Raw genomic sequence first — 14,810 nt, 5'->3', positions numbered from 1 at the left:
GAGTATCAGGATATGTACCCAGGTAATAACAGGAGTATCAGGATATGTACCAAGGTCATAATAAGAGTATCAGGATATGTACCAAGGTCATAACAGGACTATGATCAGGATATGTACCCAGGTAATAACAGGAGTATGATCAGGATATGTACCCAGGTCATAACAGGAGTATCAGGATATGTACCCAGGTCATAATAGGAGTATCAGGATATGTATCCAGATCATAACAGGAGTATCAGAATATGTATCCAGATCATAACAGGAGTATGATCAGGATATGTACCCAGGTCATAACAGGAGTATCAGGATATGTACCCAGGTCATAACATGAGTATTAGGATATGTACCCAGGTAATAACAGGAGTATCAGGATATGTACCCAGGTCATAATAGGAGTATCAGGATATGTATCCAGATCATAACAGGAGTATCAGAATATGTATCCAGATCATAACAGGAGTATCAGGATATTTACCCAGTATATATCATAAACAGCATTATAACAGGCATATCAGGATATGTACCCAGGTCATAATAGGAGTATCAGGATATGTACCAAGGTCATAACAGGAGTATCAGGATATGTACCCAGGTCATAACAGGAGTATCAGGATATGTACTCAAGTTATAATATTAACAGCATTATAACAGGAGTATCAGGATATTTACCCAGTATATATCATAAACAGCATTATAACAGGAGTATCAGGATATTTACCTAGGATATAATAGGAGTATCAGGATATGTACCCAGTATATATCATAAACAGCGTTATAACGGGAGTATCAGGATATGTACCAAGGTCATAATAGGAGTATCAGGATATGTATCAAGGTCATAACAGGAGTATTAGGATATGTACCCAGGTCATAACAGGAGAATCAGGATATTTACCAAGTATATATCATAAACAGCATTATAACGGGAGTATCAGGATATGTACCCAGTATATATCATAAACAGCGATTTCACAGGAGTATCAGGATATGTACCAAGGCCATAACAGGAGTATCAGGATATGGACTCAAGTTATAATATTAACAGCATTATAGCAGGAGTATCAGGATATTTACCCTGGTTATAATATTAACAGCATTATAACAGAAGTATCAGGATATGTACACAGGTAATAACAGGAGTATCAGGAAATGTACCCAGGTCATAACAGGAGAATCAGGATATTTACCAAGTATATATCATAAACAGCATTATAACAGGAGGATCAGGATATTTACCCAGTATATCTCATAAACAGCGTTATAACAGGAGTATCAGGATATTTACCCAGTATATATCATAACCAGCGTTATAACAGGAGTATCAGGATATTTACCCAGTATATATAATAAACAGCGTTATAACAGGAGTATCCGGATATGTACCCAGGTTATAACATGAGCATCAGGATATGTACCCAGGTAATAACAGGAGTATCAGAATATGTATCCAGATCATAACAGGAGTATCAGGATATGTTCCCAGGTCATAATAGGAGTATCAGGATATGTACCCAGGTTATAATATTAACAGCATTATAACAGAAGTATCAGGATATGTACACAGGTAATAACAGGAGTATCAGGATATGTATCCAGGTCATAACAGGAGTATCAGGTATGTACCCAGGTCATAACAGTAGTATCAGTATATGTACCCAGGTCATAACATGAGTATTAGGATATGTACCCAGGTCATAACAGGAGAATCAGGATATTTACCCAGTATATATCATAAACAGCGTTATAACAGGAGTATCCGGATATGTACCTAGGTCATAACAGGAGTATCAGGATATTTACCTAGGATATAATAGGAGTATCAGGATATGTATCAAGGTCATAACAGGAGTATTAGGATATGTACCCAGGTAATAACAGGAGTATCAGAATATGTATCCAGATCATAACAGGAGTATCAGGATATTTACCTAGGATATAATAGGAGTATCAGGATATGTCCCCAGGTCATAACAGGAGTATCATGTTGTTTACCAAGGATATATCATAAACAGCATTATAACAGGCATATCAGGATATGTACCCAGGTCATAACATGAGTATTAGGATATGTACCCAGGTCATAACATGAGTATTAGGATATGTACCCAGGTCATAACGGGAGTATCAGGATATGTACCCAGGCCATAACAGGAGAATCAGGATATGTACCCAGGTCATAACAGGAGAATCAGGATATTTACCAAGTATATATCATAAACAGCATTATAACAGGCGTATCAGGATATGTACCCAGGTCATAACATGAGTATTAGGATATGTACCCAGGTCATAACATGAGTATTAGGATATGTACCCAGGTCATAACGGGAGTATCAGGATATGTACCAAGGCCATAACAGGAGTATCAGGATATGTCCCCAGGTCATAACAGGAGTATCATGTTGTTTACCAAGGATATATCATAAACAGCATTATAACAGGCATATCAGGATATGTACCCAGGTCATAACATGAGTATTAGGATATGTACCCAGGTCATAACATTACATACATACACAGGTGATAAAGGCAGATATCTCCATACATACACAGATGATAAAGGCAGATAATCTCCATACACACAGGGGATAAAGGCTGATTATCTCCATACACACAGGTGATAAAGGCACATATAACAGGAGTATCAGGATATGTATCCAGGTCATAACAGGAGTATCAGGTATGTACCCAGGTCATAAGAGGAGTATCAGGTATGTACCCAGGTCATAAGAGGAGTATCAGGTATGTACCCAGGTCATAACAGGAGAATCAGGATATGTACCCAGGTCATAACATGAGTATTAGGATATGTACCCAGGTCATAACGGGAGTATCAGGATATGTACTCAAGTTATAATATTAACAGCATTATAGCAGGAGTATCAGGATATTTACCCAGGTCATAACAGGAGTATCAGGATATTTACCTAGGATATAATAGGAGTATCAGGATATGTACCAAGGTAATAACATTACATACATACACTGGTGATAAAGGCAGATATCTCCATACACACACAGGAGATAAAGGCAGATTATCTCCATACACACAGGTGATTAAGGCACATAATCTCCATACACACACAGGGGATAAAGGCAATTAATCTCCATACACAGGTGATACAGGCAGATAATCTCCATACACACACAGGTGATAAAGGCAGATAATCTCCATACACACAGGTGATCAAGGCTGATTATCTCCATACACACAGGTGATAAAGGCACATAATCTCCATACACACACAGGTGATAAAGGCACATAATCTCCATACACACACAGGTGATAAAGGCAGATAATCTCCATACACACACAGGTGATAAAGGCAGATAATCTCCATACACACACAGGTGATAAAGGCAGATAATCTCCATACATACACAGGTGATAAAGGCAGATAATCTCCATACATACACAGGTGATAAAGGCAGATAATCTCCATACACACACAGGATATAAAGGTAAATAATCTCCATATACACACAGGTGATAAAGGCTGATAATCTCCATACACACACAGGTGATAAAGGCAGATAGCCGCTAGAGCCTTGAGAAGGATTTGCTAAAAATAGTAATGGTGAATTTGACCTTGACCAAACAACCTTGAAACTTGAACTTGTCGGAGAGATTATGGTCCTTTGTAATTGTATGAAGTTTGATCCAAATCCCTCAAGGAATGAAGCCGCTAGAGCGCTGACAAAGGATTTTCTAAAAAAAGTAACAGTGACCTTTACCTTGACCCGACAACCCTCAAACTCAAATTTGCCCCAAGTTATTATGGTCCTCCTTTGTAATTGTGTGAAGTTTGATCCAAGTCCCTCAAGGAATGAAGCCGGTAGACCCGACAAGGATTTTCTAAAAATAGTAATGCTGACCTTGACTTAACAACCCTGAAACTCAAACTTGTTCGAGATATTATGGTCCTTTGTATTTGTGTGAAGTTTGTTCAAATCCCTCATGGAATGAAGCCACTAGAGCGCTGACAAGCATTCTCTAACAAGAGGCCCATAGGGCCTGTATCACTCACCTGGATATCTAAGCAATCATGGCAAAATATTCTCCGAATGAGATCCAAGGGAATATGCCAGACCCCAAGGCCAATCCTTGTAGCATATATATCTGCATTCAATTTTTCATGCCCAGCAATTTTATGTATGGTTATGGGGTGGGGATCTCAACTGTTTCCAAGCTGTGCCTCAGAAACTAGGTCCCTACGGTTGTGGCAAGACCCCAGGATCAATTCTAATATCATGACTGCATTTGTCTCTTTTTGCCCAGCATTTGTATATATAGTTTTGGGGTGGGGATCTCAGCCGTTTCAAAGTTATGACCCAGGGGTTAAGTCTGCAAGGGTGGGGCAAACCCTGGGGTCAATTCTAATATCATGACTGCATTCGTCTCTTTATGCCCAACAATTGTATATATAGTTTTGGGGTGGGGATCTTAACCATTTCAAAGTAATGACCCAGGGGTTAAGTCTCCAAGGGTGGGGCAGTCCCCAAGGCCATCCTGGAAGCATATGTGCATTGATCTCTTTATACTCAGCAATTGTCTATATGGTTATAGGGTGGGGATCTCAACTGTTTCCAAGCTGTGACTAAGAAACTAGGTCCCTAGGGGTTCGGTCAGACCCCAGGGTCTACTCTAACATTGTGACTGCATTCGTCTCTTTATGCCCCGCTTTTGTATATATAGTTTTGGGGTGGGGATCTTAACAGTTTTAAAGTTATGGCCCAAGGACTATGTTTCCAAGGGTGGGGCCAGACCGTAGGGCCATCCCGGAAACAAATGTGCATTCTTCTCTTTATACTCAGCAACTGTATATGTGGTTATATGGTGGGGTCTCTCAACCATTTCCAAGCAATACACTTTTTTTGGCCCCACCCCTTAGCCCAGGGGGTCAGCCCCACCATTTGTACAATTTTGAATCCCTGCCTCCCATGAATGCTTCCGACCAAATAGGATCGATACATCTATGGCAAAGTTCTACAGAAGAAGTCGTTTATAGCAATATAGCCAAATTGCCCCCTTTTGGCCCTGCCCCTCAGCCCCACCATTTGTACAATTTTGAATCCCCACCACCTAGGGATACTTCCAGTCTAATATGGTTGATATCCATCACTTAGTTCCAGAGAACAAGTTGCTTAAAGCAATATAACCAAATAACCCTTTTTGGCCCGGCCCCTCAGCCCCCTGGGAGGTCAGCCCCACCATTTGTACAATTTTGAATCCCTGCATCCCATGAATGCTTTTGATTAAATATGATTCATATCCAGTGCATAGTTCTACAGATAAAGTCGCTTAAAGCAATATAGCCAAATTGCCCCCTTTTAGCCCCACCCCTCAGCCCCCTGGGGGGTCAGCCCCACCATCTGTACAATTTTGAATCCCCATCACCTAGGGATGCTTCCAGTCAAATTTAGTTAAATTCCAATCAGTGGTTAAGAAGAAGAAGTCGTTTAAAGAAATTGCTGACGGACGGACGACAGACGCCACGGTATGGCATAAGCTCACCTTGGTCCTTCGGACCCGGTGAGCTAAAAATAGTAACAGTGACCTTGACCTTGACCTAACAACCCGAAACTCAACCATGTCCGAGATATTATGGTCCTTTGTAATTGTGTGAAGTTTGACAAAAATCCATTAAGGAAAGCAGCTAGAGCGCTGACAAGGATTTTCTAAAAATAGTAATGGTGACCTTGACCTTCACCAAACAACCCTGAAACTCGTACTTGTCCAAGATATTATGGTCCTTTGTATTTTTGTGAAATTTGATAAAAATCCTTCAAGGAATAAAGCCGCTTGAGTGCTGACAAACATTGCTGTTACGTACGTACGTACACAGACGAACGGAGAGGAAACCTATAGTCCCCCCCCCCCCTGGTTTCACCGGTAGGGGACTTATAACCTACTACACTCATTGTTGATAATTAATGGGACATAATCATACTATTGTGTATATATGTAACAACATTCACTCATTGGTGATAATGGGATATCATCATACTGGTATAAAAATATAACCCCATACACACTGTTGATCAGGGGAAGTAATCACACTGGTATATATAAATAACCTCATACACACACGGTTGACACATGGGGGGTAATCCCGACGATATATATATATATATATATATAATATATCAGGATTAAATGTCCAAGGGGAAGTAAGTTATTATAGAAAAAATAAGATTTAACGACCGACTAAAATAATACACCTGTATGTGTATGTTTTATTCGGTCATTAAATCTTATTTTTTCTATATATATATATATATATAACCCTGTACACACACTGGTGATAAGGGGAGGTAATACCACCGGTATAAATAACCCTGTACACACACTGGTGATAAGGGAAAGTAATACCACCGGTATAAATAACCCTGTACACACACTGGTGATAAGGGTAGGTATCAATGACTTACCCATTTCTGGAGAAGAAATAATATAGTGAGAATACACACAATTGCGATAATTCCAACACAAATCAATGGAATAGGGCTCCCAACAACACTGAAAAGTAAATGAAAATTTCTATATAAAAGAGGCCAAGAGGGCCTGCATCACTTATGATGGATGTTTAATATAAGCCATCATGGCAAAATAGTTTTATTAATAGTTATACATGTACCACAAGTCACAATCTGATCCTCAGAACCAAGGGGAACAACCCCCTTCATTTACAAAGGTATAACATTTTATTACGTAGTCAATAGGACATCATGATATTTAATATCCCTCTTTTGGGCATTGGCCAATATCTATTAAATACTTGTTCTAGGAGACATCCGGGTAAATACAGACAGGCATGCAGGCAAATACGAATATTTCTTATATGAATCATACATAATACATTACATATGATTAAATCAGTATCCTTATATATATATTAATCATACATAATTGCTTTCGAAGGCATCATCTAGGTTCTTTTTCTTAAGAAAAGCATGGAGGACATACACATGGCCTTTTTATGTTAACAGCATCTTTATTCTTTAAAAGTTTTGGTAATTTTCTGATGTAACGGAGGAGCAACATTCGCCAGCAGCCATCTTCTATTGTCGTCTGACAGATCACGTTCCGGTCTAACTGCGCTTGCGCTACGACAGGTTCCGGGGAATTTCCATATAGGCTATATTTAGAAATTGATATTCACCGGATAACCAGTCTACATGAGGTTTTGAGGATTGGTCACGTGTAGAGGATCCGACCAATGTGATTGCGAGAAATTTTCATGCATATAATAAAACATGATTAAATCAAACTACGTTCATCCTAGACGTAGATCGATCTACTGGTATAGATGTTTGTCTTCATTGGTGGACAGTAACCGGAATATTCCAAAGTGTAAAAATAGCAATGGTGTGTCTAATAATATTCGTCGTCATGTGTGCAACTTGCGACACATCCGGAAACTTGATTTTCAGATATATTTTTTCGAAAAAAAAGCCACAATTTCGGACAACAGTTATGTTACAATTATCTTCACAAAAAACAAATATTATCCTTTATATTGTACTCTTAATGTTGTTACTTATGTATTTTTAGATTGCAGTAATTTATCAATAAAAAAAATTGAGGAAGATTCCCAAAAAATAATATTAGGCGTGTATGTACGGACAATTCTTTTGATCAATTAATATTAAGATGATTCTTAACAGAGATTTTTTGACTCCATTTTTCAAAATAAGGCATTTACATTGATTTATTTTTACAAGCAAACATGTGATTCTCAGAATTAATACAATTATACACCTAAATATATTGCTAAACTTACATTTTGGACTCACCAATATCACTTAACCAAATAGCAGCATTCCAGCGCTCAATAGGAATGTTGTTGCGCATAATCCGGGAGGTAAGTTAAATATAATTACAAACTGTCCGGTATATAGTATGCCGACAGGATAATTATATAAGAACATGAACTGGGAGCAGAACATGCAGCAACCCCTGAAAAATCATTGTGGCTAGTTTCTATGGCTTTATTGGGCAAGAGCATGATAAGAGCAGCGTGTCCGTAATTACCCGACACGTTTCCGTAACTACCCGACACGTGTCCCTATCTCAATCGATTCCTATAGATTCCGTGTTATGGTTTATATTTTAGTGTTCATTTTACCTACTAATCAAGAGCATAACTAAAAATAGCAACAGAAGGGGACTTTCATTCTGAAGAAATATGTTCGTATATGATAGATCGCACACAGCATGTTCCTTAATTGTACCAAGGAGCAAGTATTAGAAGTCATCATTTGAAAGTGTCTGTATTTACCCGGATGTCCTCTAACATTAAGTTTGATCTTAATCTGAACAAGACATAGTCCCCCCACTGATGAAGGGTGCCCACATTAATCCCACTCACTACATAACAGTGAGCTACAGCAGGCTAATTCTCATCCCAGATTATACAGGATTATACGTACCAAGAGAGCATCATAATACAGTAGCCGATAATCATTGTCTGAAAAATAAAGAAAAAAGAAAAGTCAGCCTTTGTCAGGCTAAAACGATTGCTTTTGTCGATGACTGGATGATTTCAAAGCAACCATGATTGGTTGTCCGACATTCTCTCGGACAATTACAAACAACAGACCACAAATACAGTCAATTTAACAAAAAATGAAAGTCTCACAAAGTTAATAGCATTATTGTTGAAAACAGTAAAATGTAACAAAGACATGATAATAAATACATTAACATCAAAACAACTCTGGTCATACCAGGAGCACATCGTAATATCGTAATATCATTAGTTATGGTATGGTTTGATTTTATTATACCCAGTAACAGCAATGCATGAACTTTACACAGATAGTGTCAGAAATTTCTTAAAATCACCTTAAAGTTATTTGAAATGTCCACATGAAAAGTCTAATAGATGAATTAACAAGAGGCCCATGGACCTTAACTGCACCTGATATATTTATACAGAGTTGATTTTGTTTTTAACATGAACAGAAATATTATTCAAATTGACAAAAAACAATAAAACCACCTTATTCAATATCTAGATTTAAGACTGAAAAGTATTTGAAACTCGCACCTCAGATTCTAAACAAGGAAAATGAAGAAATTTTAGCACACTGACTCCTTTGGGCCCCACCCTACAGCCCTTGGGTGTAGGGCTGGCTCAAAAAATTCAAAGTATCAAACTGTCAACTCATAATTATTATTCCAATCAAGTTATTAACATGTAATATTCAAAGTATCATTTGCCATAATTAACCATAATAAAGTTTGCCTCCCCCCCCCTCCTTCTCCAGGGGGTAAACGTGAGACCCTAGGGTCATAAACCTTAAGAGCCTTTCATCTATGAAGAGTGTTTGATTCTACCATATCTTGGTCTTTGAGAAGATTTTTGAAATTTCAGTCAATTCGACCCTTTTTCGCCCCACACATCAGCCCTGGGGGGTCAGTCAGGGCTGATATGTGCATACCATCAAACTGCTACCCAAATTGAATTACTTCCAATGGAAATTAAACAAAATGTGATTTCCCTATATAAACTATAGTAAAGTTTACCCCCTCCCAAGGGGTAAACCTGAGACCCTAGGGTCATGAAATTCACAATTTTGGTAAATCACCTTAAGACCCTTCCAGCTATGACGAGTATTTGATTCTACCATATCTTGGTCTTGAGAAGAAGATTTTTGAAATTTTAGTCAATTTGACCCTTTTTGGCCACGGCCCTCAGGCCCCTGGGGGCTTGGGACCAAATCAGCCACTTTTTTTGTTGACCTTTGGCCATGGAAGATTTCTGCAAAATTTCATTGAAATTGGTTCAGGGGTTTACGGACGCACAACGGACGCCGCCGGACAAAAGGCGATCGCAATAGGTCACTTGAGACTTTGTCTCAGGTGACCTAAAAAACGTTCTTAAATGTAAAGCTATCTGTCCATCTGTCCCACTTACACCATGTTTGCCCAAAGCAATATCTTAAAGAGAAGTTCATGGAAGAGGATGGGTGATTTCTATGGAAGAGGATGGGTGATTTCTATGGAAGAGGATGGGTTATTTCTATGGAAGATGATGGGTAATTTCTATGAAAGAGGATGGGTGATTTATATATACTGTATATTGATCCAAAACTGTCCTTATTATCACCAACATCTGCTACATTTCATTAGTTCTCAGTTTTCAATCGTTCAAAATTTCCCACCTGAGTAATGCCATTTTGTAGGTTAAATGGGAGTGACTAATCAACAAGAATAGGTGGTCCGGAAATCTCCTAAATAAGAACAATTTATTGCATTTTCAGTTCAGGATCAGTACACTTCGATGATTAGTCACTCCCGCAGTGTAAGTCGTCATGGTCATCGTGTCTTTTGCGGGGGCAAACATCTACATGTATAATGTGCTTGTAATCGTAAAGCAAACAGTCGGGATGATGAAGATTAAACCAAAACCCTACACGAGTTTGGTCGGTAGTAGATTGACAACTCCAACAAATAAACATGCAGAAAGAGGGCCTATGGGTTTCAAACCACATGTGTCATTTTCAAAATTCATGTGAGAATGATGTGGGCACACCGTCAAACTGAAGCCCTGCAATTGATTTATATATCAGATCTCTACAGCCTTATACAACACTTGTCTATCTGGTCTTGTTTAAAGGATCCCAGTCAAATTAAACTTGAGTTGAAAGTCGATAACATTGGTATTTAAGGAGTTATTGTATGAAAATCTGAGAGCAGAAAATTACCCCAATGACTACATAGATCAACATTTATGAATGTCGCCTTATCTTCTTGGGTGATTCATCCCAGGGCTTTAAAGTTTGGTACACTGTATGTTGTTGATACCATTCACATTCCAAAACGGGTTGTACGAATTAACACCATACAGCTACACCTTGTCCTCATATAATTCTGTCAGCAATTCAGGTCATACTTATTTCCGATCCTCAAAACTGTCATGGCAGGGGACAAGGGCTATGTAGTGGCAAACGTACTATCTTTCCATGTGGACACATACATTTTAAACCAATAAGTTGGTGTTCAAGTGCATACTTACAAAAATAACCATAAAAACAATACAGAAGGGCTTCTTTGCTTTCCTTGTCTCAGTAGTTATCCAGGTGAAAATCATTGCGCCAATGAACATAACTCTGTTAAAAAAAAACACTGTTACAGCATTTCAACTAATGAACACTGAGATTACATTGTTCCATCTTATATTTCTTTTCGTGACAATCTTACTATTACACAACTGTAAGGGAGATACTTTGCTGATTCATTTATGCTTGGTATAATTGACTAAATAGAAATTCCTCAATGAGTAGTATTTGCTTGTCAAGATTTCCAAACTCAAGGTATGTTGATATACCAGGTATTGTAAGATATGAGGCCCTGAAGGCTTTACTTGGATATTTAAGCAATCATGGCAAGACATTATCATTAAAAGTAGCACACGTATTGCAATATTTCCTTGTTTTGAGCTCTGTCTGTAGTCCCAAGGATGACTGCTATGCACAGGACCAGGGGCAAATACTGGTAGCATGGGCAGGGGCAGATGCAGAATTTTCATAAGGGGAGAGCACTGTGGGTTTTCATTTATTTTGCTGACTTTTGTCTTTATTCATTTTTTCTCTCATAAATCCTTGAGTTTATTTTCAATGTTGATTTCATATCTGTCTGGAATACTTTGATTAATATATCAATCCTTCCATACTGTATTTCATAATGCAGTTTAAAATTACATGAAATGATTTATATTTCAAGATGTTATTTGATGTCTGTGACTTTTGCATATAACTTCTCCAATTATTTATTAATAATAAAATATATTGTTAGTTTTCATTGATTGTAACATCTAAAAATAACTTATTGGAACAACCTTTTTTCCTAATATTTTGTTCTTGTGTGATATACATATTGGAATAAATTGTGGAAATAACTATTATAATTAAAACATACTTTAAACAAAATGTTGTACATTGTGTATTGATATCAGATTGCTAACACAATGACATATTTGTCAATGTTTAAATTTTTGACTATATCAGTTATATATTGTCCTTTTCCTCGAAAACTTTATCCTTCTTATCTAATAATTGTACCAGGTAAATTAGGAAGTATATCTGTAGAAGTACAATTGGTGTGTTTGCATTGATTTTTTCTGCATTGCCATAACAACTGACCTGGGCCCCTCACAAAGGAGTGAAAAGGGTCATGAGTACCAGGGCTCTGGTCTGACCTTGTGCTTTAATATACAAGATAATTGACCTGTTTTAGCTGATTAATTAGTGACCTTGTGACCAGATATACTAACAGTACAGAACAATTTTCCCTGAGGACTTGCACGCTGTTATGCAAGATATGCAAGATATTTTCATTTTCGGACGTAAAATCACTCAAACAAACAAACATTTCATTTTCTGAGCCACCACTTAATTCATGTGATTTGTGTTAGAATTAAGGTTGTATGCTAGCTTACTATTTATAAATGTGATTTGTGTTAGAATTAAGGTTGTATATTATCTTACTATTTATAAATGTGATTCGTGTTAGAATTAAGGTTGTATGTAAGCTTACTATTTATAAATGTGGTTTGTGTTAGAATTAAGGTTGCATGTTACATTACTATTTATAAATGTGATTTGTATTAGAATTAAGGTTGTATGGTAGCTTACTATTTATAAATGTGATTTGTGTTAGAATTAAGGTTGTTTGAATTAGCTTACTATTTATAAATGTGATTTGTGTTAAAATTAAGGTTGTATGTTAGCTTACTTTTTATAAATGTGATTTGTGGTAGAATTAAGGTTGTATGTTAGCTTACTATTTATAAATGTAATTTGTGGTAGAATTAAGGTTGTATGTTAGCTTACTATTTATAAATGTGGTTTGTGTTAGAATTAAGGTTGCATGTTACATTACTATTTATAAATGTGATTTGTGTTAGAATTAAGGTTGCATGTTACATTATTATTTATAAATGTGATTTGTGTTAGAGTTTAGGAGGTATGCTCCCTAACTAATTTTACATGTGATTTGATTTGGTTTGGTTTGTTTGTTGTCTATGTCTTATTAACAGCTATGGTCATTTAAGTATGAGCCAGGTTTTTACCTGTGATTTGTGTTAATGTTAAGGATGTTTTCTACCTAACTCATTATACCTGTGATTTGTGATAAAGGATATTAGGTACTTTACATGAACAGTAATACTTAAAATCTGTGTCACCTACGTATATTCGGCAATGTAAATACGGTCATATGTACATCACTAACTAAGTGTCAGTCATACTTACATGGCTGCGGTTCTCATTCCATTATTTGATGCTATTTCCTTCCTGATGTGTTCACTGAAAAATGAAAAAATAAATCAGCAGATAGTTAAGTATCTTTAATTAAGGTTCCACCTGGTAAGTAACATTTTTACTTTAACAGAGTACATGGTTGTGACCTTGAGATTAATTTTGTAATTATGACCTATTTTACCAGTAAAAAAAAAATTAGACACGAAAAGTCAAGGTATAGTCTATAATGAATGAGCAAAATCAGATTGCTGGAATGGCTATCAAAGAAATATAGCAGGACGTGGAAAGAAAGTATGGAAATATTGACTTTTTATCAGTTGTCTATCTTGAAAAACAATCATGTCCTTTATGTTAGTGACAGGTGACACGATAGTATGATATACTGAGAATGTGTTACAGCTATATTTGGACCTAAACTAAAGTGTTCAGAGCACACGCCATTTCAGAGTTTCAAAGTTTTTCGAGTCAGCATGCCACTTTTTTTTTATTAATGAGGTTGATGTCAGCCATCTGCCGAGACCCGTGGTGTGATTGGCTGGAAGTGCAGCCATTTTTTTTGCTAAACCAACCAACACTGCATGTTTCAGTATGGGCTGAAGTCAACCTCATTAAAAAAAGTGGCAGGTTGACTGCGAAAAACTTTGGAACTCAGAAATGGCGTGTGCTTTTGGCGGAAACGGAGTTCATGTCCGCGGAAGGAGATTACTTTTTACGGGCATATAGGAAGTTTTTAAAAGAAAATTATCCATCTTTCAGACGGTACTAAGCATTTTCCCGTAGATAAACTAGAAATGTTGTTTTTGATGCAAGAAAGTGAGGTGGGGTCGGCATTTCGACATTGAGAGCTTTCCTTCCTTAATTGGGGGTTTCATTTTTACCGAAAGTCTATTAACACCCCTAAAACAAGTAAAATCACACTGAACTCCTTAGTTTAGGTCCAAATATAGCTGTAACAAGTTCTCAGGTCCCTGTGTATCATACCATAAAACCACATCTACACCACATTACTACCTCAATACAGTACATCTATACTGTACCACAAAATCACATCTACACCAAATTCCTACACCTCAATACAGTACATCTATACTGTACCACAAAACCACATCTACACCACATTACTACCTCAATACAGTACATCTATACCGTACCACAAAACTACATCTACACCACATTACTACCTCAATACAGTACATCTATACTGTTCCACAAAACCACATCTACACCACATTACTACACCTCAATACAGTACATCTATACCGTACCACAAAACCACATTACTACACCTCAATACGATACATCTATACTATGCAACAAAACCACATCTATTCCCCATTACTACACCTCAATACAGTACATCTATACCGTACCACAAAACCACATTACTACACCTCAATACGGTACATCTATACTATGCAACAAAACCACATCTATTCCACATTACTACACCTCAATACAGTACATCTATACTGTACCACAAACCCACATCTACACCACATTACTACACCTCAATACAGAACATCTATACTGTACCACAAAAC

At 37.1% G+C, this 14,810-nt stretch overlaps 1 protein-coding gene across 1 annotated transcript in view; it reads right to left on the bottom strand.

Moving 5' to 3' along the window:
* Positions 1–13,318, bottom strand: part of LOC110459368 — a 29,313-nt gene extending 15,995 nt beyond the window's left edge. Inside the window, exons 1-4 of the mRNA XM_021511588.1 lie at positions 13,261–13,318; positions 11,025–11,118; positions 8,434–8,471; positions 6,433–6,520 (exon numbers count right to left, since the gene is read on the bottom strand). Of these exons, the coding sequence (XP_021367263.1) occupies positions 6,433–6,520; positions 8,434–8,471; positions 11,025–11,118; positions 13,261–13,277 (237 nt within the window). The 5' untranslated portion in view covers positions 13,278–13,318. The remainder of the gene's footprint in view (positions 1–6,432; positions 6,521–8,433; positions 8,472–11,024; positions 11,119–13,260) is intronic.
* Positions 13,319–14,810: the final 1,492 nt, after the last annotated feature.

Source organism: Mizuhopecten yessoensis, unplaced genomic scaffold (assembly GCF_002113885.1).
Source record: "Mizuhopecten yessoensis strain PY_sf001 unplaced genomic scaffold, ASM211388v2 scaffold10045, whole genome shotgun sequence".
NCBI lineage: Eukaryota > Metazoa > Mollusca > Bivalvia > Pectinida > Pectinidae > Mizuhopecten > Mizuhopecten yessoensis.
Note: the sequence above shows the minus strand (reverse complement) of the source record. Positions and strands in the feature narration are given on the sequence as shown.